The 24498-nt window shown below is 43.4% G+C and overlaps 2 protein-coding genes across 2 annotated transcripts in view; both read left to right on the plus strand.

Moving 5' to 3' along the window:
• LOC138948315 (cilia- and flagella-associated protein 77-like) overlaps positions 1-8855 on the plus strand; it is a 41939-nt gene extending 33084 nt beyond the window's left edge. The window contains exons 3-6 of the mRNA XM_070319826.1: positions 110-344; positions 1309-1411; positions 6633-6740; positions 7575-8855. Of these exons, the coding sequence (XP_070175927.1) occupies positions 110-344; positions 1309-1411; positions 6633-6740; positions 7575-7703 (575 nt within the window). The 3' untranslated portion in view covers positions 7704-8855. The remainder of the gene's footprint in view (positions 1-109; positions 345-1308; positions 1412-6632; positions 6741-7574) is intronic.
• A 3936-nt stretch (positions 8856-12791) lies between these two features.
• The window catches only part of LOC138948334 (uncharacterized), a 135385-nt gene continuing 123678 nt past the window's right edge, over positions 12792-24498 (plus strand). The window contains exons 1-4 of the mRNA XM_070319843.1: positions 12792-12929; positions 14298-14571; positions 20177-20521; positions 22063-22277. Coding sequence (XP_070175944.1) covers positions 12844-12929; positions 14298-14571; positions 20177-20521; positions 22063-22277 — 920 coding nt within the window. The 5' untranslated portion in view covers positions 12792-12843. The remainder of the gene's footprint in view (positions 12930-14297; positions 14572-20176; positions 20522-22062; positions 22278-24498) is intronic.

The raw sequence follows: 24498 nt of genomic DNA on the forward strand, positions 1-24498 counted from the left end.
GAGGCCGTCGCAAGTACAGGTTCTACTGAACTCGTATGTATGGAAAGAAAACGATTTTCTATGTAACTGTGAAACTCTTTCAAATTTATTGTTGCACCGTTTGTCTCAGCTCTGCGAGGGTGGGGAGGGGGGTCCAGCAGCCTGCCTTTCGACAGACCACAGAAACAACCCGAGCGCGACTTCATGGCACTGAATCGCTCGGCCGTGTCAGCCGGCCTGGTGACGGCCAAGGAGAGCTTTGACTACAGAGCTACGCACGACATCAGGAAGAAACCGCCCACCACCGAGCAGAAGACCCGAACGCGCCGTCTCCCTCCCTCCATGGTCTTTGGGCTCCCTACCAGGTGGGTGATGTTCTGTGTTGGTCACAGTTCATAAAAATAGCACCTCTCTTTTCAGATCAGCTATTATAAGACTCCCTCTACTGCAGAACCTTATTTTGTTTGGACATGACGGGCATTGTGGTGTGGTGGTAAGACGTCGGCCTCTTAATCGGAAGGTCGAGGGTTTGAATCCCGGCCGCGGCTGCCTGGTGGGTAAAGTGTGGAGATTTGTCCGATCTCCCAGGTCAACTTATGTGCAGACCTGCTAGTGGCTTATCCCCCTTCGTGTGTACACGCAAGCACAAGACCAAGTGCGCACGGAAAAGATCCTGTAATCCATATCAGAGTTCGGTGGGTTATAGAAAACACGAAAATACCCAGCATGCTTCCTCCGAAAACGGCGTATGGCTGCCTTAATGGCGGGGTAAAAACGATCATACACGTAAAATTCCACTCGTGCAAAAACACGAGTGTACGTGGGAGTTTCACCCACGAACGCAGAAGAAGAAGAAGAAGTTTGGACATTTTCCTGATAGTGTCACTTTTGTGGGGAAACAAATGTGAAATCCGACCCCCGTTTCTCAGCAGCGAGAAAGGCTAGGTATGGCGAGTGCATGAAGCTAGGTAGTAGCGTTACTTGGGTGACCCTTGCCGTGAGAAAAACTAGGAGTTAGCATGAGAAGGCACTAGCTGCTGGAGTATAGAGAAAGGTGAGGTATTGCAAGAGAAGCTAGGTTAAGGAGGGTTTCTTGGGTACCGCTCGCCGTGAGGAAGACAAAGATTCAGCATGAGAAGGCACTCACTCGAGTCACTGCTGGAGCATGGAGAAAGCATGACTGCTGGTGACATTTTAGCAGGATTGAAAAACAAACCTTCAGGAATAAATGAGAGTACATGTGTCTGACATAATCAGTCAGATGTTGTGCCGAACTATATTTACAAATTTTCGTCAAAAATAAATAAAGAATATTTGTTTGTAATACAGGCCATGCACACCTATCTACGATTTGCTGGAGCACAAGTTTCAAGACAAGTGGATCAGCCAGCGACGAAACCAGGAGCTCGCAAAGCGCCGGGAGGAGAAGCAGGTAACGTAACAGCATTCTTCTTCTTTTCTATTTTATTTTAATTTACTTTATTTTCTAAGGGTTTGGGATTTTTGTTGTTGTTGATTTATATTACTGACATGCTTTAATTTAGCTTTGATTTTTGTGTTGCATCATGGGTGTCTTTCAAAAGGCATAGACTGTTTTGCTGAAAAGTTGGTTGTGGTTGGTGCAATATCATAATCTCTCCATTAATAGTTTATTTGTTTGAGTTTTATGTAAAGGTTAATATCTGCCATGCAGACTGTACCTTAGCGTTGGGTGAGCTTGAGCATCAAGGGAGATAATCATGCAACAAAAACAACCTTTTTCACCACTGACCAGTTCTTCTAGTAACAACAACAAGTCGCGTAAGGCGAAAATACAATATTTAGTCAAGTAGCTGTCGAACTCACAGAATGAAACTGAACGCAATGCCATTTTTCAGCAAGACCGTATAGGCCTACTCGTAGCATCGTCAGTCCACCGCTCATGGCAAAGGCAGTGAAATTGACAAGAAGAGCGGGGTAGTAGTTGCACACTTTACTGTACCTCTCTTTGTTTTAACTTTCTGAGCGTGTTTTTAATCCAAACATATCATATCTATATGTTTTTGGAATCAGGAACCGACAAGGAATAAGATGAAAGTGTTTCTAAATTGATTTGGACAATTTAATTTTGATAATAATTTTTATATATTTAATTTTCAGAGCTTGTTTTTAATCCGAATATAACATATTTATATGTTTTTGGAATCAGCAAATGATGGAGAATAAGATAAACGTAAATTTGGATCGTTTTATACATCTTTTTTTTTTTTACAATTTTCAGATTTTAATGACCAAAGTCATCAATTAATTTTTAAGCCACCAAGCTGAAATGCAATACCGAAGTCCGGGCTTCGTCGAAGATTACTTGACCAAAATTTCAACCAATTTGGTTGAAAAATGAGGGCGTGACAGTGCCGCCTCAACTTTCACGAAAAGCCGGATACGACGTCATCAAAGACATTTATCAAAAAAATGAAAAAAACGTTCGGAGATTTCATACCCAGGAACTCTCATGTCAAATTTCATAAAGATCGGTCCAGTAGTTTAGTCTGAATCGCTCTACACACACACACAGACACACACACACACGCACATACACGCACATACACCACGACCCTCGTTTCGATTCCCCCTCGATGTTAAAATATTTAGTCAAAACTTGACTAAATATAATAAAAAGTTAGTGTAATTAAGCTGACGCATCAAATGGACTTGATGTACCCAAAATGTAGGATTAATTAGTGTGTAGTTTTGTTTGTCAGCTCTCCCCCTCACCCCCCCCCCACCCCCCCTTCCCATCCCTAATTGCTCCCAACCCCCTTCTTTTCTCCCTCCCACCCCCCTCCCCCCTTCCCCTCCTTATACTTATGATTTATGTAAATGACTTGACTGATCGATTGAGACAGTGTTATTCAAACATCTTTATTCACCACAGGACCCTAGATTTTCCTCCGCTTCTTCAGTAAGTTGGTACTGATCGCTCCCTCACACTCTGCAGACCGTTGTCTTTCCATCTGTCATATTAGGCCTAAAAAAAAATCAGGTGTGGTTACGGTAACCCGACCTACCCTATGTTTAGGGGCCGACCCTAAAACTTTTTATTACATTTGTGAAAAAAACAAAAAAACTCAAGAAAACGAGTGCAGAAAACGCAATGAAAGCAAAAGCGCTCGAGTCGCACACTTATTTCCCTGTCAAGTAGGTTTAATTTGTACACAGTAGAAAAAAAAGTTTAAAAAAAAAAAGTGATTGCCTACCTTCCTGCCCTATTGTTTTTGGCTATGTTACCGTAACCACACTTTTTTTTTGTGGCCTTAGTCTCTTCCCATGAAATGTATGCAGCTCTGAAATTCTCTTAAATATCTTGTGGAACATGATCTTATTGCATGATGTGTATCCTTCACTGATCATCTTATTCCAATAGAAATGTTGTATCCTCTGAGTAATTCTTGGTATATTTTCTACTCTTCTATAAATTTTTCTTTCCGGTACATGGGGTTGTAGCATTTTGTCACTTTCTGTGTTACTTTTTAGAATTCTGAATCGTTGTCTAGTACGTACCTCTATTTTTCTGTTAATTTATTTCCATTTTATTTAAATCTCTCAGAAAAAATGTATGCACATTAATTGTATTTTAGGTTACGATTATTGCTCAGTTGGCTGCTGCATCTATTTTCAAGAACTAACTAGTTCCAAGGTCTCATGCAGCCTGGCTATTTCAGGTAAAACATGCACGGATGTGATCGCCACCGAATAAACATGCAGTATATTTGTTCCCCTGTTCTGCTTTATCTAAATTATTTGAATAAGTAATTGCATCATAGGAGAGGAAAGATTTATGTGTCTGGTAAGCTGGCCAATTCTTTAGGTAAAAGCCTGTCAGACAATGGAAGATGACCAAGATGCTTTCTACTGATCAGCACCTTTTTGTATAGGTCCTGTTCTTGGTATTTCTGTGTCTGACTTTTTTTCCCGTCTTTTTTTCATTTCTTCCCCCTTTCTCTGTTTCTTGTGAGTATGAAACATATTCTTTCCTATAAATGACTTAATATCCAGATGACTGATTCACAAAGGCACTCTTGGCTGTTACATTCTGCATGCACGTTCATATGCAACTTGTCCAGTCTATAACCGTTCTGTCTACTTTAGGACTGAGTGAGATCTATCAAGTTAATTATTTACTTCGCACTTAATAAAATGTATGCACAGTTATCTAGGACTGCACTTCATTTCTGTTGGTCTGGATTGTGTTATATACATTGTTTGACCTCAGTAACTCTGTGTGTGACTGACTAAAAGGGTTTAACGTCCTCTTAGACCAACTGGTCTATATTGGGACAGGTATTGGTAATACGCTGAAGATATGGTGTGATACTTTGACTCGAGCAAGCCCGCTGTGGCTGTCTTCTTCGACACACCCAGCATTGGGTTTGTCTCGTCAAAGTATCGAAAATACGATCATGATAATCAGAGACGAGAGATGATGCATGCGTGTCTTCGTGTTTTCCAAGCCCTGAGACTTTCGCTGTGAACGTGGGATTTTTTCGTGCGCATGTGTGCACACGGGGGTGTTCGGACACCGAAGAGAGTCTGCACAAAGTTGACCTCCGAGAAATAAATCTCTCGCCGAACGTGGGGATCGAACCCACGCTGATAGCGACCAACTGGCTACAAAGCCAGCGCGCTACCAACTGAGCCACGTCCCCGCCCCAACCTGTGTGTGCCTGTGTCAGCAACAGAGTGTTGATGTCAATGGACGAATTCCAGAAATAACTCTGTCAGGTTTTTGTGTTTTGAAAGAGTGAATACTCTTGCTTGGTGAGTCAAACTTTCCTTGTGGTCCTTGTCCGCGTGTTTTTTTTTTTATTTCAGTATTGCAAAGTGGTGTTGATAGTGTCGAATGTAAACAGAACAGTCTCAAACGCCATCTTTGGTTTATGAAACATCACGAAGTGACGTCAACGGTTTAAAAATAGCCCAAATCCTGGAGAACTGTTGCTAAACAATGTAATAAAGAATTAATTATTTCTCGTAATTGGTAAGGACTTCAAACCTAAAACTTTGCAGGAAGCTTAATTTATACATCCCCGCAACGATGGGAAAAGCCCTGGAAGTAATTAAACTAATTAAATAGGACTATGTCAGCCTTTAACAAACCATGCAAACCTGACAGAGTTATTTCAGAACACCGTCTACTGAAAGAGCTAACCCCAAGAAGGTGTACGTTGTAGAATTTGCACACAGATGAGGTGACACGGTCAAGAGAAGAAAAGTGTGTTCACATGTGAAGTGTTGTTTTGAGGTCTGATGTAACAACGTGTGATTATGCTAAAGAGAAAATCAGTGTTTCGTGAGAAAGAGAGAGAGAGAGAGAGAGTATTGTGCATGCTGGCATGTATGCATATATGTGCTTGTGTGCATCATGTGTGTGTGTGTGTGTGTGTGTGTGTGTGTGTGTGTGTGTGTGTACATGTGTTTGCAACTGTGTTTGTGGGTGTGCTTGTGTATTTTGTACCTTTCATGCTACAATTAAGTTTACATTGCATATAAAAGTTACAACCTTTATGACAATGAGCATCCTACATTTCATTCCACGCAACGTCCATCTCGTCCATCTCTCATACTGTGGAACCCCCTGTTAAGAAACCCCAATATAACACTTCCTCCTTTTATTACCTCCACTTTTCAGAATTTTTGTTCATATAGCCTCCGTGAATTGACCTCCATTTTACCACTCTCTCTATTTTACGACTCCCTCCATTTTAAGACTCCCTCCATTTTATGACTTCCTCCATTTTACGACTCCCTCTATTTTACGACTCCCTCTATTTTACGACTCCCTCTATTTTACGACTCCCTCTATTTTAAGATTCCCTCTATTTTACGACTCCCTCTATTTTACGACTCCCTCTATTTTACGACTCCCTCTATTTTACGACTCCCTCCATTTTACGACTCCCTCTATTTTATGACTCCTTCTATTTTACGACTCCCTCTATTTTACGACTCCCTCTATTTTACGACTCCCTCTATTTTTCGACTCCCTCCATTTTACGACTCCCTCTATTTTACGACTCCCTCCATTTTAAGACTCCCTCCATTTTAAGACTCCCTCCATTTTAAGACCTGATTTTGTCCGATTTTTGTAGTTCACAAAAGGGGGCCGGTTTCCACTGCATCCTCATGTGTTGTTCGATCAACCTTCACTCACATGACAGAGTGAGACTGAGAGACTGACAAGATGTGTTGTTCCAACCTTCACTCACACGACAGAGTGAGAGACTGACAAGATGTGTTGTTCCAACCTTCACTCACACGACAGAGTGAGAGACTGACAAGATGTGTTGTTCCAACCTTCACTCACACGACAGAGTGAGAGACTGACAAGATGTGTTGTTCCAACCTTCACTCACACGACAGAGTGAGAGACTGACAAGATGTGTTTTTGCCATGTCAGAGACTGTCAGGATGTACGTGTTGTTGACTGACGTACAGGATGTGTTGTTGACTGACAGGATGTGTTGTTGACTGACAAGCTGTGTTGTTGACTGACAAGCTGTGTTTTTGACTGACAAGATGTGTTGTTGACTGACAAGCTCTGTTGTTGACTGACAAGCTGTGTTGTTGACTGACAAGATGTGTTGTTGACTGACAAGCTGTGTTTTTGGTGACAGAAAAAAAACCAGCTGCTGCTGTACGACACACGCGCCACCCTGCTGAGGACCTTCCAGAACCCCGTAGACAACAAGCCGCTCTGGCAGCTGCCGAGATTCACAAAATCCGTAAGTCCTCCCTCTTTTTCTTCTCCTGCGTTCCTCGGCTGTGATATGTAGACACGAGTGGGTTTTTAGGACACTGCAAAAACACATCATCATCATCATCGTCATGTAGTTTAATGATGATGATCATTGTAAATATAAAACGTAATTAGAAATGTCTTTGTCAACCCAAAAGCCATCAGCAACACAATTTAATCCTGGGTAATCTTCTGTAATGAGAAAAAGATCAACACACCCAGTTAGTTATCTGCAACGAATTGCACGACACCGACAGAGTTGACCTTGACTGCCAGCACAATTGGTATCAAGCAAGAAACCTGATAAATTTAAATATGCTCGACTGCCAGAGGTCATCTTTCACCAGTGGTGACACCACCATACACACTCACAGACAGTCATTTTCCATTTCCTTGTTCATTATTTTAGGTGCCACTAAGAGAGGGGTGGGACTGTGGATTATGTCTCTGAGTCTGCACGTAAGGTTGACCCATATCCATTCCAGCCTGGTTTTGAACCAGTGACCAAAGGGTTGCAAGTCCAGTGCTGATCTACCAACTGATAATGATGATGATGATGATGATGATGATGGCGATGGTGGTGGTGGTGGTGGTGGTGGTGATGGTGGTGGTGGTGATGGTGATGGTGATGATGATGATGATGATGACGATGATGATTATGATGATGATGATGATGATGACAACGACAATAATGATGATGATGATGATGATGATGATGATGATGATGATGATGATGATGATGCTGCTGCTGATGATGACGATGATGATGACGATGATGATGACAATGACAATAATGACGACGATGATGATCTGTGCACAGGCCAAGCCTCACCTTCAGACGTTCCGCACCAACCAGGCCAAGGACGATGCTTTCAGGAACTTTGACCTTGACCGCATTGGCAGGAAGGGCGTGCTAGGTCAAGGCGTGTACGAGGCTGCCCAAAACTAACTAGTCTTACCTCCCCTGTGTGTGCTTGTCACCGTCACCACGGAAACGTGTGTCACTCGTTGCCATCTGGGTGAAGCATGCTTCCAGTTCTGCTAGCTTCAAGGTTTTTCTATAAACTTTTGTCAACAGAAGCTACGTATCATCTCTGCCAGACCAGTTTTGGTTAGGGCGATATTTCTTCAACATGAGACATTATAAGTCATGCAGTTTGGTCTTACACCAAAAACTTTATTGTCATTTTTTAAGAGTGGTTTTTTTTCTCAGCGGGTGATAACAAGTTTTATAAGCTGGCCCACTATAGAGTGAAAATATTCAAAATGTCAAAGTAGCATTTTAATAAAATGTCCAAACTGTTGGTCTTGTTATTGATGACCAAAATAGAAGTGCTTGCATCACTTTTTGAAGCTACTGTGACCAGCTGTGTTGATGACTACAGTAAAAAAAATTTAAAAAGTCTTAAATCTATTGCCTTTGAGCATTGCGTCTGTTTGTTTTTGTGCCCATTCCATATTGCCCCGTCTGCCCCCTGTGAGATTGTTGATCTCTGTTTTCAGTATTATTTGAATTTGGTGTTCCCCACACACAATTTTAACATTCTCTTTAGGACTCCTCCGGAATGTTCTGCATTTGTCATCACAATAGTGGTTGTTCAAAGTCAAAACTAGCACCAGCAGATATTATTTCTGTTTGGTATATTATGTTGTAATTCTTGCGAATTAGGTAGCAAGAATTAATTAATCTTTACACAGGGAGGTTTACTTGGAACTGAATTTAAATGCAAATATTCAGAGCAGATGAATAGTTCTCCATAAATGCTGTGTTTTATATCATGTCTCTGATCCACGTATTGGAAAGTTTAGACATACAAGTTTATCACCGATATTTTTGTTGTTTGAGGAATGTAACTTTTTTGTTTGACTGTGATATTTATTATATTGTTTTGTTTTATGCTGCTGAACAAAACCTTTTGTACAAACTTTGCCTTACCTCACAGAAAACCACTAGTGCTGTTTTTTAGAAATCAACTTGCCCATGCAAACTGTGCTTGGTTATCTCCCTTCACATCATGCATTCTGTAATTCACTAAGCTTATGGGGGCCTCTTGATGTGAAAAAAAGATATGAAGGGAGAAATAAATGTTTGGATTACTTATTTGGTTACAGTGTGTGTGTGTGTGTGTGTGTGTGTGTGTGTGTGTGCGTGTGTGTGTGTGTGTGTGTGTGTTTGGGTGTGTGTGTGTGTGTGTGTTTGGGGGTGTGTGTGTGTGTTTGGGTGTGTGTGTGTGTGTTTGGGTGTGTGTGTGTGTGTGTGTGGGTTTGGGTGTGTGTGTGTGTGTGTGTGTGTGTGTTTGGGGGTGTTTTGGGGGGAGGTGTATGTGTGTGTGGGTATGTGTGTGTGTGTGTGTATGTATGTGTGTATGTGTGTCCGTGCGTGTGTGTCAGTGTGTGTGTGTATGTGAGTTTCAGTGAGCTGTGTTTGTGAGTGTCAGTGAGCGTGTGTGTGTGCCCTTGCGTGCGTGTGTGTGTGTGTGTCTGCGGCGTGTGTGTGTCAGTGAGCGTGTGTGTGTCTTTGAGTGTCAGTGAGCGTGTGTGTGTGTTGTCTGAACCATGTGTAACAGATCTCTTGGTTTGACATGTAACCGCGGTAAGTCGGTTAGTTACCACAACACAAGGAGCACAACTCAATAGTCAACACGTTTCAATTCCTTCACGGGTGGAAAACTGTTCCACCGGTTTAGGTTGGGACTGATAGTTTTCCAGCTGGGAGGAATCGAAGACGAGTCTATTGTTCTGGATCTCGCGTGCAGGTAAGTTTATCAGTCAGACCTGTCTGTCCGCACCTGACGCATGCCGGTGTAACACGAGAAAATTACTCCCACGAGATTTTTACTCCGGAGTAAACATTTCGTACGAAAAAGTTTCTCCCTTTACGAAAAAAGCACTCCCCCATTTCACGAGAAAATTACTCCCCAAGACCGATGAGTTCCGAGTAAACATTTCGTACAAAAATGTTACTCCCCTGACGAATAAATAACGAATAAATTACTTCACCCCAACACAAGCAATTTAACTTCCCATGCCAGGTGTACGAAATTTTTACTCTCTTGTCCCCTGTTATTCTTGGTGGTGGAAGGGCTGGAGGGAAGGTAGCGCGACATTCGTGTGCGCGAGATCACTTATTGGCATTATTTCTTCGCCCGCATCCCAGTTTTGCGTACGAGATTTTTACTGGAAGTAAAAACAATGGGGAGTAAACATTTCTTGGAGGGAGTAATTTTTTTTTGCCTTGGGGAGTTCTTTTCTCGTACGAAATGTGTACTCGGAGTAAGAATTTCGTACGAAATATTTACTCCGGAGTAAATTTTTCGTGGAGTAAAAATTTCGTGTTACACCGTCACATAATGGCTTAATTCACCCACCTTCCCCGTGCTTCCTGGGTCGGAGACGACCCACAGCCTCACGATGTCTGTATCTCTTAAACTATTGGGAGTGTTTCATTGAGACTACATATAATCCTCAAACACCATCGACCTGGTTTTTTTTAAGAAAACAAACGATGACGTAATTTGAACTATATAGTCTGGATGTTGTGTCGTGGACGACCCATAATTAATATGGAATTAAACACGGGTTTTATTGTGTTTATCCATATTCCGATGGCGTGGGTCGTGTACAACCCATGGAAATGCTCTGTAAAGAGGCAGTAAAAAGTGTATCCCTATTCGGATGGCGTGGGTCGTGTAAGACCCATACCTTTTACGTTGAATCCTTGACCCACACGCGCGCGTTTAAGGACCAATTAACACACACGTTTCTTACACGTTTTAGTTTGTTACCACGTAAATGTATATTTCGTGAATGAAATAGTGTAGATCACAAAACGCACTTCAGGACGTATAAGAGCAAAGTTGACGTTATGTGTAAAATAACGCCAAAAGCTATGTGTATCTCACAATATCGCAGTGGCTATCTCTGTACCACAGCCAGTCTTGGTCATCTCGGTGATCGTATCTCAGTATCGCTCTGTGTATCTCAGGCAGTCGTGATTATGTCAGTGGTTATCTCTGTACTCTCTGTACCACAGCCAGTCGTGGTTATCCCAGTGATCGTATCTCAGTATTGCTCGGTCTCGTTGGCCCATCAAGCTCACTGAAATGCGTATTAGCCATGGATTACTCGTCACCTAAACGCAGTTTCTGATCGCCTCAAGGGCTAAACAGTTCGGGTTGGGAGATGAAAGATAACACCAGTTACGACTGAAGAATACCATAGCATAAGTGTGAGACTGTTCAATCATTAAAATCTAAAATGCTGTGTCGGGTAGTGTTGGATAGAATGCCGATACGGTACGCGCATTTTATTCCCTTTTCACATGAATGCCAAACTTGTCAAATTGTAACCGTTCTATCGGTTCGTTTGTCGATTTAATCTTCATCTTCTTCTTCTTTGTTCATGGGCTGATACTCCCACGTTCACTCATGTTTTTGCATGAGTGGCCCAGTTTTTACGTGTATGACCGTTTTTACCCCGCCATTCAGGCAGCATACACCAATTTCGGGGGAAGCATGCTGGGTATTTTCGTGTTTCTATACTGAACCCACCGAACTCTGACATGGATTTCAGGATCTTTTCCGTGCGCACGTGATCTTGTGCTTGCGTGTACACACAGGCACTAGCAGGTCTGCACATAAGTTGACCTGGGAGATCGGAAAAATCTCCACCCTTAACTCACCAGGCGGCCGCAGCCGGGATTCGCCATCTCACGACCTTCCGCTTTGGAGGCCGACGTCTTACCACTTCGCCCGTCGTTTGTCGATTCTAACGTGGGGGAACTTTGTTTTGTCACTTTGATTTTCCGGGCGTAATGTGTTTGTTTAATTCCACTGTATATTATACTCACCATCTCATGTTAAATCAAACTATTTGCTAGATATCGAATAGAAGTAAATGGCCTATAAGTATTGCTGTATTTTGTTTTTAATTAACGACACCATTACACAGATCTCAACTCAAACACATCGGCCTAGTTGTGTCTTTTTGTTAATGTATTTATTCATTGGTTTATTTCATTAGACCTAGTTGTTTTTTTATAACAAGCGGTTCATTTTTAAAATACCTTTTACGAAACTCACGTTACACAATGGCTTCAAATGAAAGTATTTAAATATACACTATTGGTTCACAAGCGGAGCGCGTCGTTTCTGGTCAGTCATAAGCGACGAACAGCTAGGTTACGCTTGACATCACAAACAAGTATTATATGGATACCGGAGCGTATCCCATGGTTACCGAGCCTCGTTTACGTAGTTTTCCTAGAACGGTTGCAAAAATAACATGTTCTTCTGCAAACACGATTCGTCGCCTTTCCAAGACTTATTGATTACAAACCTTTTTTTGTTTCTGAATATAGGCCAAAGTGACGAAATGCCATTCAAACTGTGTGACGATGAATGTACTCCTACGTGCGTGCGTGCGTGCGTGCGTGTGTGTGTGTATGTGTATGTGTGTGTATGTGTGTGTGTATGTGTATGTGTTTGTGTATGTGTGTGTGTATGTGTGTGTTTGTATGTGTATGTACGTGTGTATGTGTGTGTGTGTGTGTGTGTGTGTGTGCGTGTGTGTGCGTGCGTGTGTTCGCGCTATCATATGTATTATGTATGATTATGTATATATGTGTTCCTATTTATCATATGTATAACCGAAAGGGAGAAGCCTGGCGATAACATCGAGAAAAGTTACACATTCCTACAATGGAAAATGTGTTAAATTCACTGAGTGAAAGAGTAAATTTGTGAACTGACCGAAATTTTGAAAGAAATGTGTCCTTCTTTCAACCTGTCCTTCCCCCACCGTCCACCCCAGCCCCCCCCCCCCCCCCCCGAGCCCACCACTCCCCCCCAGGCTATTGTAGGTATACGGGTCGGTGTGGAGCCTGGTGATAAGATCAGGATGGCAAGAAGATGTACACGTGGTGCGTGCTGCTCATAGCCAACTGACCAGTGTTGGTCGTCTGCTGCTCATAGCCAACTGACCAGTGTTGGTCGTCTGCTGCTCATAGCCAACTGACCAGTGTTGGTCGTCTGCTGCTCATAGCCAACTGACCAGTGTTGGTCGTCTGCTCTTCTTGTCCCTTGTCAAACATGGGTGTGACCAGGAAAAGTGTCGTCTTCGTCGTCGTCGTCACCTTCGTCGGTCTCCTTACTTACAGCTATCATCTAGAGCTTGGGTGAGTAAAGCTGTGGAGAGAAAGGGAAGAGAGGAGTAAGAGAGAGCGAGAGAGATAGAGATAAAGAGATAGAGAGAGAGAGAGCGAGAGAGAAAGAGAGATAGAGAGAGAGAGAGAGAGAGAGAGAGAGAGAGAGAGAGAGAGAGAGAGTTCCATATCCAACGTTGATAGCAACATTATAGGTATGTTACAAAGTGCGCACGCAGCTCAATTTTTGACGTCATTGAAAATGGCCCCCCATTTTCTGATCACTCACACTGGCTCAGTTTTGGGGTCCTCTTTTCTATTCTTTTCCAAATTTACATCACATGGGCACCCTGTCGATGATGTAGAGCACATTCTTGACTTTAAGATTGAGAAAGATGGCGAGTCCAACACTGTCGAGCTCGCCGGCCAGAATATCGGGCGAAGAAGACACACAAGAGGTACTTTTATAAAACAATTTATAGCCTTTGAACTCTTATGAGACCCCTCTGAACAGTTAGTTTGACCATTTTCCTGCTGTTTCCCAAAGTTTCAAGTCGATAAAGCGATGCAAAGTACCTTTTAACGGATGCGCCGCTTTGCGCCCGGATTGTCACCCATGTTGTATTCACATCCAACATGGCGGTCGGTAAAGTTCGTCTGCTCTCAGTTTCGCTAAAAAAAAAAAAAAAAATTTTTTATAGTTGTTTAATAGAGCTCTGAACCTTTCTTTTGATACCAAATTGAACAATATTGATAAACAAATGTGTGAGTTACAGTTAATTTTAGCTGAAAAATGTCAAAAATGGTTTCAATTTATCCTCTTTGCCTCTATTACGAATTTTATTACTTTTAAAATTCATAACTCGGGTTACACTTATCCAATCTCAAAGTTATATATACCATTGGAATGCTGATTTTTTGCTCTTTCAAGTGATATAGATCAAAATGTTAAATGAAGATTTTGAATTTTTTTGTAACATACCTATACAAGGGATCAGCCCTTCACTCCACTTGGTCAAATACCAAAGATTAACAGCCTGGGTGGGGGTTCTTTGTGCATGGCTGACAGTCTCCTCATAAACATTCCTAAATGTCCAGTGGTTTTGTTTTGTTTTAAGAAATGCATTGCACGGTATGCTGACTGGCGCTCACAGACAAGACAGTGTTCTAGATGATCGAACCTGTAGCAAAGACCTGTACGTGTACGTGTAGATATTGCGTCACCCGTGACTCATTTTCTTCTCCAATGTTCCAAATCCATGAGTTGTTTTGCTCCCACCAAGACGGCAGATCTTGGCAAACGGGTGACGTAAAAACTAGATTTGATGACGTCACCCGACCGTACACGTTCCCGTACACGTCCTGAAAAGTGCTGATCTAGATCTTGCTAATGTGTTGCAGGTTTAGTCTAACTACCAGCATGATTGCCACTGCCCCCAGCCCCTTCACAATCCACCAGTGCCACCCGGACCCCCTGGCCACCCTGCTGCACGACCCCCACCCGCTGTTTGAGACCAACGAGGACTACCTGATGCCCTACCTGAGGAAGGAAGGCATCCCGGCACAGAACGGGGTGGGCATGAGACGTGAGAGACTCGACCCCGTGGAGCGGTACCTGTTCCGTCAGCCCCCAACCACCGACACCCGCTGTCTGCCCGAGGAACTCAACTCCACGGTAAGAATCACACATAACAGTTAACACGTGAGGTTATTTAGTGTCCATACAGTTAAACAGTAGATAGAAACGCGTGGTTCCTCTGTTCTCAAAGGCACAGTCAGCTTCCCGTAAACCATCACAGACACTGCCAGGCTTTTACACACAGTACAAACACCCTTTCATTTAAACACTTAAGAACATTCCAGGTGCCCTCTGTAAAGAGCGAGCAATTTTCAAAGAATTTATTTTTGCGTGGCCAGCCGGATTGTCTGATCAGACAACCGGACGCCTCGTTTTGGCGCTAGACCTAACTTTTAAAATCTCAATAATAATTTGACAGCTTGTTACGCAAACATTCTTAAATCATAAAAGAATTTTTTTTTATCAAGAAAAGATCAGTACAATTCGAAGTTTTGAAAGTTTGAAAAAAGAAAAGCCCGGAAACGTGTCACGCAAAACGCGTTTCGCGTAGCAGACGATGGTTCTGCACGACTAAATTGTGAAAAAAAAGGAAACTGGATCACACGGGTTCACGATGGCTCAGGGGTAAGATAAACCACGCAAAAATAAATTCTTTGAAAATTGCTCGCTCTTTACGGAGGGCACCTATGATGTTCACAAGCGGTGAGTGTTTAAATGAAAGGGTGTTTGTACTGTGTATAAAAACCTGACAGTGTCTGTGATGGTTTACGGGAAGCTGACTGTGCCTTTAAACAATTATTAACCGAACAACATAAACTTGACTTAGATAGAGCGGTGTTGTTCCTGCACGGGCAGCAGCCAAGACATAAGAACATAAGATTATTTATTGTCCATACAATTAATTACAATGGATGGAAAAGTGTGGTTCAGCCGCTCTTAAAACAATCAAAACAACATATAACAACAACCTTAAAAAACAAAAATAAGAACAATAAAACATACGAAGTAAGAACACCCAAAGTACTCCAGACAGGCACGTCCACCACATCCATACTGCACACACACACACACACACACACACACACACACACACACACACACACACACACACACACACACACACACACATACACACACACACACACACACACACACACACACACGCACGCACGCACGCACACTCTCGCGCACATGAGATAGTAATCAATGCATTGCACTTCTATCACAATCCTAAAACGTATAGATAATAAAAACGTCAGGCCATAAATATAAACAGTACATGCGGCATCACAGAGGGTTTCAAATTATTGTGATCACACACACACACACACACACACACACACACACACACACACACACACACACACACACATACACACACACGCACACACACACACACACACACACGCACACACACACACACACACGCACGCACACACACACACACACACACACACATACACACACACACACACACACACACACACACACACACACACACACACGCAGTATGCACGAAGGTGGTAAAAGATAAAAACCAATACATTGCACTCTATTTTATCACGGCATCGCAGATGATCAAGATTATCCTATTCACACACATACCCACACCCACCCACCCACACACACACACACACACACACACACGCACACACACACACACACACACACACACACACACACACACACACACACACACACACACACACACACACACACACACACACGCAGTATGCACGAAGGTGGTAAAACATAAAAACCAATACATTGCACTCTATTTTATCACGGCATCGCAGATAATCAAGATTAATTTATTCGCACACACACACACACACACACGCACACACACACACACACACACACACACAACACACACACACACACACACACACACACACACACATGGCGATGTTCCTGCTTAATCAGAGCTGCCGGTGTCACGAACTGAAAACTCTGCCTGAACAATCCTTTTTATTGCGGTCAATGCGCATGCGCTAACATGGGGAGATTAATCAGGTCGTGAACAACCTAACCCTAACCCTAACCCTTACCCTAATCCTGACCCTAATCCTAACCCTAACCCTAAACGCCAAGATACACGATCGGTTTCGCCCGTACGTTTGAGACCGACCGCCCGAAACTGACCACAATTCGATCGTGTGGCATCCGAACCGTACGTACGTCTCACACGCTTGACAGCATCCGCCTCGGCCCGTCCGTTCGAGATACAGCTGGATCTATTCCGAACGGATTGCAAGCATTCTCCAGCCAATGAGCGCACGTCTTTCAGTCGACACCCACTTTGAAAATGGCGATCAGTTCACCATCAAAACTTGCCGATTCGGAATTGAAATATTTCATCAACCTGAATCTTGGCGACGAGTTGGAATCTATGGAACCATGGAAGTAAAAACTACAAAAATCCAGCAACATCGAGACCTGTTCCTGCTGTCCATGCAGCAGACTTCCATGTCAAATGTGGGGTAAAACGACCTTCACCTCGTACGTCTCATGCGCATGGTGTGGCAAGCGTTCCGTTCCTCTGAGACGATCAGGTCTGACCCGTCCGCCTCAAACGTACGTGCGAAACAGATCGTGTATCTAGGCCTTAACCCTAACCCTAACCCATGGTTCGTTCGGTCAAAGGGTCGCATATTTTAAGTCCAAGATTGACGCATGCGCATTGACCGCAATAAGAACGATTGTTTAGCAGAGGTTTCAGTTCGTGACAGGTACAGGCGCTGGTTGTATAGCCGGACGGCGGAGGGCAGGAATGACTGTGTGAACCGGTTTGTCCTGGCTTTCAAACTTCGCAGTCTCTGTGATGAGTCCCTTGTTTTCATGTGAGCCGCCAGCTCGGCATGCAGGGGGTGCGTGGGGTCACTCAGAATCGCCTTGACCTCCTTCCCTGTCTTTGTTTCGTAGAGGACTTGAAGGTCAGCGGGTAAACTTGACTCAGAGAGAGCGGTGTTATTCCAGCACGGGCAGCTGTCACATTAACAGAAGAGTTGCTCATACTAATCTGTATGCAACACGTTTCTCCTTCCCCAATTATGGAACGCCAACACTGTCTTTGTACTTTGTAAAATTTACCGATGTTCTAGAAATCTTCTACTAGGTATCTTGACCAGGCAATGACGGAGCTTTCTGCTCGGTGAGAAATCTACCGGTGTCCCAGAAATCTTCTACCGGGTATCTTGACCAGGCAATGACGGGTGAGAAATCTATAGGGTATCGCAGGCTTCTAGTGGCCAATGTATACCGGTATTGTCTACGGAACGCGGATCGTATCAACTGATGCATCAAATTGATGCATCCAAAACCAAGAATTTGATGCATCATTTTCACAATTTGATGCATTGTTTGGATGCATCCGAATTTTCGGGTTTTCCCGGAAAGTGCCGAATAAAAATCAAAATTTGAACCGGAATACGAAGCGAAACGAACGTCGGAAAACGAAAGTTTGAGTCGAAGGTCAAGGGCGTCAAAACTTCGTGTGCACAGAAAACAAACCACAAACAAAATAAAAAATGCCTTAAAATGCATAATGCCATGACTTTGACTTGTTCCCTATTTAATGGTATGTTGTACGTTTATTTTTGTTTTATCTAACCAATCTGTTTATATTCTGTAGGCAACTCTGACATCAAACTCTCATTCTCTGCTAGAAACCTTGGAGTGACCTTCACAGACACCCTCTCCATGGACAAGCACATCACGAACATGTGCAGATCCGCATACACTGAGATCAGAAAAATTAGCAGCATTAGACATCTTCTTTCCTTTGACGCCACCAAAACTCTTGTCTGCTCTCTCATTCTCTCCAAATTTGACTACTGCAACGCTCTACTCACAGGCATTCCCCAGCACCTCACAGACAAACTTCAGAAAGTCCAAAACACAGCAGCTAGACTCATCTTCAGGGCAAAGAAACACGACCACATACAACCACTCATGCAACAACTCCACTGGCTTCCTATATCTTCCCGCATCATACACAAGACCGCCAACATCTGCTTCAACTCTTTCACTGATCGATCCTTACTTTCCTGTCTATCTTTCTGAACTCTTGCATCCTTACACTCCATCCAGACAGCTTCGCTCATCCACTGACAGCAGAATATTTTCCATCCCACGCACCAAAACCAAAACCACTGGCGACCGTTCTTTCTCCTTTTCCGCTCCCACTCTCTGGAATCAACTTCCCCACCCCATCCGTCACTGTGAAACCTCTTCTACTTTCAAAAAGACCCTTTACTTTATTTGGTGTTTAACGTCGTTTTCAACCACGAAGGTTATATCGCGACGGGAAAAAGACCCTTAAAATCCACCTTTTCAAGTCTGCTTACAATACCTAAAGCACACGCCTGCCTCATGATATGATTATATCTGCTAGCATTTTAAATAAACTCACTAGTTAAATATTTTTTATTGGGTAGTCTCACATATTTAACACTATATATACGTACTACTGTTGTTTGTAAAATATGTTTTAAACGGCTTACTTAATTCTTTTTATGTATTTAAATATTTGTTGAATTTACTGTGTGTGTGTGTGTGTGTGTGTGTGTGTGTGTGTGTGTGTGTGTGTGTGTGTGTGTGTGTGTGTGTGTGTGTGAGTGCACGTGTGTGTGCGTGTAGTGTATGTGCCCAATGTGTGTGTGTGTGTGTGTGTGTGTGTGTGTGTGTGTGTGTGTGTGTGTGTGTGTGTGTGTGTATGTGCGCTTGTGTGAGATTGGGTGTGTGTCAAAATGTGTTGTGCAATATGGCATGAAAATCTTTTTAAATTTGTTGTGAACAATTACAGCTTTATATTCTATGTTTATTATTTTTTTATGAAGTAATTATAGTAAAATAGTCTTATGTTTCTAATTTGTTCGACCGTCTTAGGATTATGGAGTTTTATGCACTGCCTTTTATAATTAACTAAACTTTGTATTTGAAATAGCCCATTGCAGTTGGTGTAGGCCTCAAGCTTATTTAAATCGCTTGTCCAGTATTTAATTTAATTCTCTATTTTTGTATATGAACTCAAATGTTTAGTGTTCTTAGTATGTCTTGCTAAGCTAAGTTCTATTTAATCAGAGTATGTTTGCGTGTGTTATACTTAGTGATATTGTAAAGCGCATAGTGCTTTTAGTTATGCGCTATAGAAATCTCCTTAATAATAATAATATTCGTCAAAATGTCATTTCAAGTTTTTCCGTGCTCAGGCATTTCTTACGGAAAGACCGGAAATGAATGATCTTTCGCATGCATACAAAACCGAAAGTGATGCATTAAAATGATGCATCATTTTCTAAAAGGATGCATCATTTTCGTATCGGATGCATCAGTTTTGGAAAATGATGCATCCTTTTTGAAAATGATGCATCCTTTTGTGAAAATGATGCATCAAATTGTGAAAATGATGCATCAAATCTTGGTTTTGGATGCATCAATTTGATGCATCACTTGATACGATCCGCGTTCCATAATTGTCAAGAGAGCCAATCGAATACAGAAATACCCGATACATTGCGGAAAGAAACCGATAGATTTTAGGAAGGAAAACATTTGTTGACGTTCCATACCCAACCTCCGCCACCCCTGACGTGTTTTTGATATGACGTACAGTTGTGACGTGTTTTTGATATGATGTACAGTTGTGACGTGTTTTTGATATGACGTATAGTTGTGACGTGTGTTCCTTTGCTTGCAGGTCCGCATCATCAGCCCACGTGACCGCTACACCGTGGGGGACACTGTGCAGATACGTCTTGACCTTTACACCGGATACGGAACACCACGTCACTCTGGTGGTGATGACGTCAGGATATGGCTGAAAAGTGCCAGCAGCAATTCTTCAGCGGTTGCCAAGGTTACTGATCTGAACAACGGCAGTTACCTTGCAGATGCTGTGCTGAAATGGCCCGGCGTGACCTTGGTGCGGGTGTCCTTGACCCACCCACAGGAGTATCTAAGGGAGCTGTCATACTTGTTTCACACCATTCACTCTCTACGGTGGATTACTGACGTGTTCACCAATGATGACGGCATCACAGAGGTATGCAAAACAAGGATGACGGCATCACAGAGGTATGCAAAACAATGATGTCATTCCTGACATACCTGTGGTGGAAGTGTGTGCTTTCTGACCAATACCGTCAACTCATCAACGCAGATCTATAGTGTAGTTCAGACCAAAATCTGTGTTTTTCTTCAGACAGAAACTCGTGTTTATGTTCACACAGTAACCTTTGTCTTTATTCAGACCAAAACCTGTGTGTGTGTTCAGAAAGAAAGCTATGTTTGTGTTCAGATCGAAAGCTATGTCTTTGTTCAGACAGAAACCTGTGTGTGTTCAGACCAAAACCTGTGTGTGTGTTCAGAAAGTAAGCTATGTTTGTGTTCAGATCGAAAGCCATGTCTTTGTTCAGACAGAAACCTGTGTGTGTTCAGACCAAAACCTGTGTGTGTTCAGAAAGTAAGCTGTGTCTTTGTGCATACAAAAACATGTGTGTGTGTTCAGAAAGTAGGGGAGACCGGGGCTAGTCCGCCTACTTTTATGCTTTTGGTAGCATAACTGGCGAGTTTGATGAACTAGAAGACTGATTTTTTTTATTTTACATCAAGACAAATGTGTAGCTGATATCAATGTGCAGACAGTTTTTATGTGCGCATGAACATTTGTTGTACATACTGCTTTAAGTAGACCTACCCTGACGTAGGCGAACTTGCCCCAAGTCGGGGTAAGTCCGCCTACAGGGTGGGGCAAGTCCGCCGCTCTCATCCCATAGTAGGTACAAGACTAGTAGTGGGCAAGCTTTAGTGGAAAAGCTTTTTTAATTCCCTTCAATATTTAGGTTCAAAAATGCCAATGACAAAATACGAAAGAATGTAACACAAAATTACGTCAGGGGAGACCGGGGCTAGTCCGCCTACTTTTATGCTACTTTTATGCTTTTGGTAGCATAACTGGCGAGTTTGATGAACTAGAAGACTGATTTTTTTTTATTTTACATCAAGACAAATGTGTAGCTGATATCAATGTGCAGACAGTTTTTATGTGCGCATGAACATTTGTTGTACATACTGCTTACGGCGAACATGCCCCATGACAAATAGGCGGACTTACCCCTGCACGGGCAGGCAACTCTAGTGCCAGATAACGAGCACAACATGGGAAGGAAGAAGCAAAACTTTCGTCAGAACTCGACCTTAATTAACGCACTTTCACTCGACACCAAGACTAAGTATTTGTTCTCAGAGGTAATACATCAAAACCTAAGTCAACTCCTATGCATTCATGTTACAAAAATGAAGAAAAACACTTTTTGTGATCTGTACTCACGATATAAAATTATGGGCGCGCAACCTCTGAACTTCTGCAGGATATGGCGGGAAGAAGGGACACCACTCCCACATGGTGTGAATGACTAAAAGGTGGCAAACGTAAGAATAAACAGACAAAGACGGATGTGCCCCGGGGGCGGACTAGCCCCGGTCTCCCCTAAGCTATATGTCTTTGTTCAGATCGAAAGCTATGCCTTTGTTCAGACAGAAACTTGTGTGTGTTCAGACCAAAATGTGTGTGTGTGTTTGCAGAAGACGTTGTGCTTTCACTTCGCGCCCATCCCTGGCTTTACCAACATCTGCAATTTGACGTCACGTAATGGCGACCGTACCTGGTTCTGCTCACATCCGGTGTCGAAGGGCCTGAACTGCAGCCACTGGAGAGAGAACAAGAATATGAATTACCAATCCATCGACAGAACACCCATCGCACGTATGGTCCGACCCTTCCTCTCCAAACTGAAAAAGTAAGTGTCTCAGTTTGGCTCCCCACAGTATGTGTCCCAGTAGGGCTCCCCACAGTAAGTGTCTCAGTGGGGCTCCCCACAGTAAGTGTCTCAGTAGGGCTCCCCACAGTAAGTGTCTCAGTAGGGCTCCCCACAGTAAGTGTCTCAGTAGGGCTCCCCACAGTAAGTGTCTCAGTAGGGCTCCCCACAGTAATTGTCTCAGTAGGGCTCCCCACAGTAAGTGTCTCAGTAGGGCTCCCCACAGTAAGAGTCTCAGTAGGGCTCCCCACAGTAAGTGTCTCAGTAAGGCTCCCCACAGTAAGTGTCTCAGTAAGGCTCCCCACAGTAAGTGTCTCAGTAGGGCTCCCCACAGTCAGTGTCTCAGTAGGGCTCCCCACAGTAAGTGTCTCAGTAGGGCTCCCCACAGTAAGTGTCTCAGTAGGGCTCCCCACAGTAAGTGTCTCAGTAGGGCTCCCCACAGTAAGTGTCTCAGTGGGGCTCCCCACAGTAAGTGTCTCTGTAGGGCTCCCCACAGTAAGTGTCTCAATAGGGCTCCCCACAGTAAGTGTCTTAGTAGGGCTCCCCACAGAAAGTGTCTCAGTAGGGCTCCCCACAGGGAGTGTCTCAGTAGGGCTCACCACAGTAAGTGTCTCAGTAGGGCTCCCCACAGTCAGTGTCTCAGTAGGGCTCCCCACAGTAAGTGTCTCAGTAGGGCTCCCCACAGTGAGTGTCTCAGTAGGGCTCCCCACAGTATGTGTCTCAGTAAGGCTCCCCACAGTATGTGTCTCAGTAGGGCTCCCCACAGTAAGTGTCTTAGTAGGGCTCCCCACAGTGAGTGTCTCAGTAGGGCTCCCCACAGTGAGTGTCTCTGTAGGGCTCCCCACAGTAAGTGTCTCAGTATAGTAGGGCTCCCCACAGTAAGTGTCTCAGTAGGACTCCCCACAGTATTTGTCTCAGTAGGGCTCTCCACAGCCAGTGTCTCAGTAGGGCTCCCCACAGAAAGTGTCTCAGTAGGGCTCCCCACAGTCAGTGTCTCAGTATAGTAGGGCTCCCCACAGTAAGTGCCTCAGTAGGGCTCCCCACAGTAAATGTCTCAGTAGGGCTCCCCACAGTCAGTGTCCCAGTAGGGCTCCCCACAGTAAGTGTCTCAGTAGGGCTCCCCAGAGTAAGTGTCTTAGTAGGGCTCCCAACAGTATGTGTCTCAGTAGGGCTCCCCACAGTAAGTGTCCCAGTAAGGCTCCCCACAGTAAGTGTCTCATTAGGGCTCCCCACAGTAAGTGTCTCAGTAGGGCTCCCCACAGTAAGTGTCTCAGTAGGGCTCCCTACAATTTGTTACACGCAAAACAAAAGAGACTGTGACGTCATTTATTTTGTTCGGACTTTTCCGTCTGTTCCTAGCTTGTCAGTGAAGACTTGACGTGAGTAAGCTTACCCAAAACGTCTTTTATTTCTCTGTTTGCATTGCAGCTGTGAAATAATCAGTCTTGATGATAATTAGTTTTAACGTCCTCTTAGAACCAATTGGCCTATCTTGGGACAGGTAGTGTTGATATGCTTTATGGGGGGACAAGACACTGGACAGACATGCAAACAGAGAACACATATGATCGTGTTATAGATCTGGAAGTCTGTTGTTGCGATATTTCAAAATGGGGATGGAAGTACAGATTTTGTTGGGGTTGTTGCCATAGTGTACGCGAAATATAGTTGAAGTGGAGCGGTTTTGTAGGCTTATTTGCTTTTTATTTATGTAAAATATTTTTTAGACTTTTGGATAATGCCAAAATAATGTAATAAAGAACTGGCTGAATAAGTAAATAAATACGTAACTAGAAACATAACAATAATTATTAGCCAAATAAGAATATTAAATATAACTTGCTAAAATAATATATCAGAATGGGGAACTTAAGTTCAGGTAGGAGGGCGGTGTATGTGATTTAGCCTTGTTTGAATAGAGCTATGTGATAGGTGTTGTAGGCGCTTTGGTTGTTGGGCGTGGGGGGGGGGGGGGGGGGGGGGTCGGTGGGAGAGAGGGTTGAGGGGTGGGAAGGAGGAGAGGGGATGAAGTTTTCAAAACAGATGTCCTATTTCAGCCTTATGTATTGAGAGACACAGGGTGTATGCTGGCTTCCATTGAAGCGTGCAATGTTTATCTAAAAACTCATGGGGTTTCAGTTTGTGTTCGTTGACAAGGGTGTGTAGGTTGCGGAAATCTTGTTGGAGTGATTGGCAGCGGTCA

The sequence above is a fragment of the Littorina saxatilis genome, linkage group LG15 (assembly GCF_037325665.1).
Source record: "Littorina saxatilis isolate snail1 linkage group LG15, US_GU_Lsax_2.0, whole genome shotgun sequence".
NCBI classification, from domain to species: Eukaryota; Metazoa; Mollusca; class Gastropoda; order Littorinimorpha; family Littorinidae; genus Littorina; species Littorina saxatilis.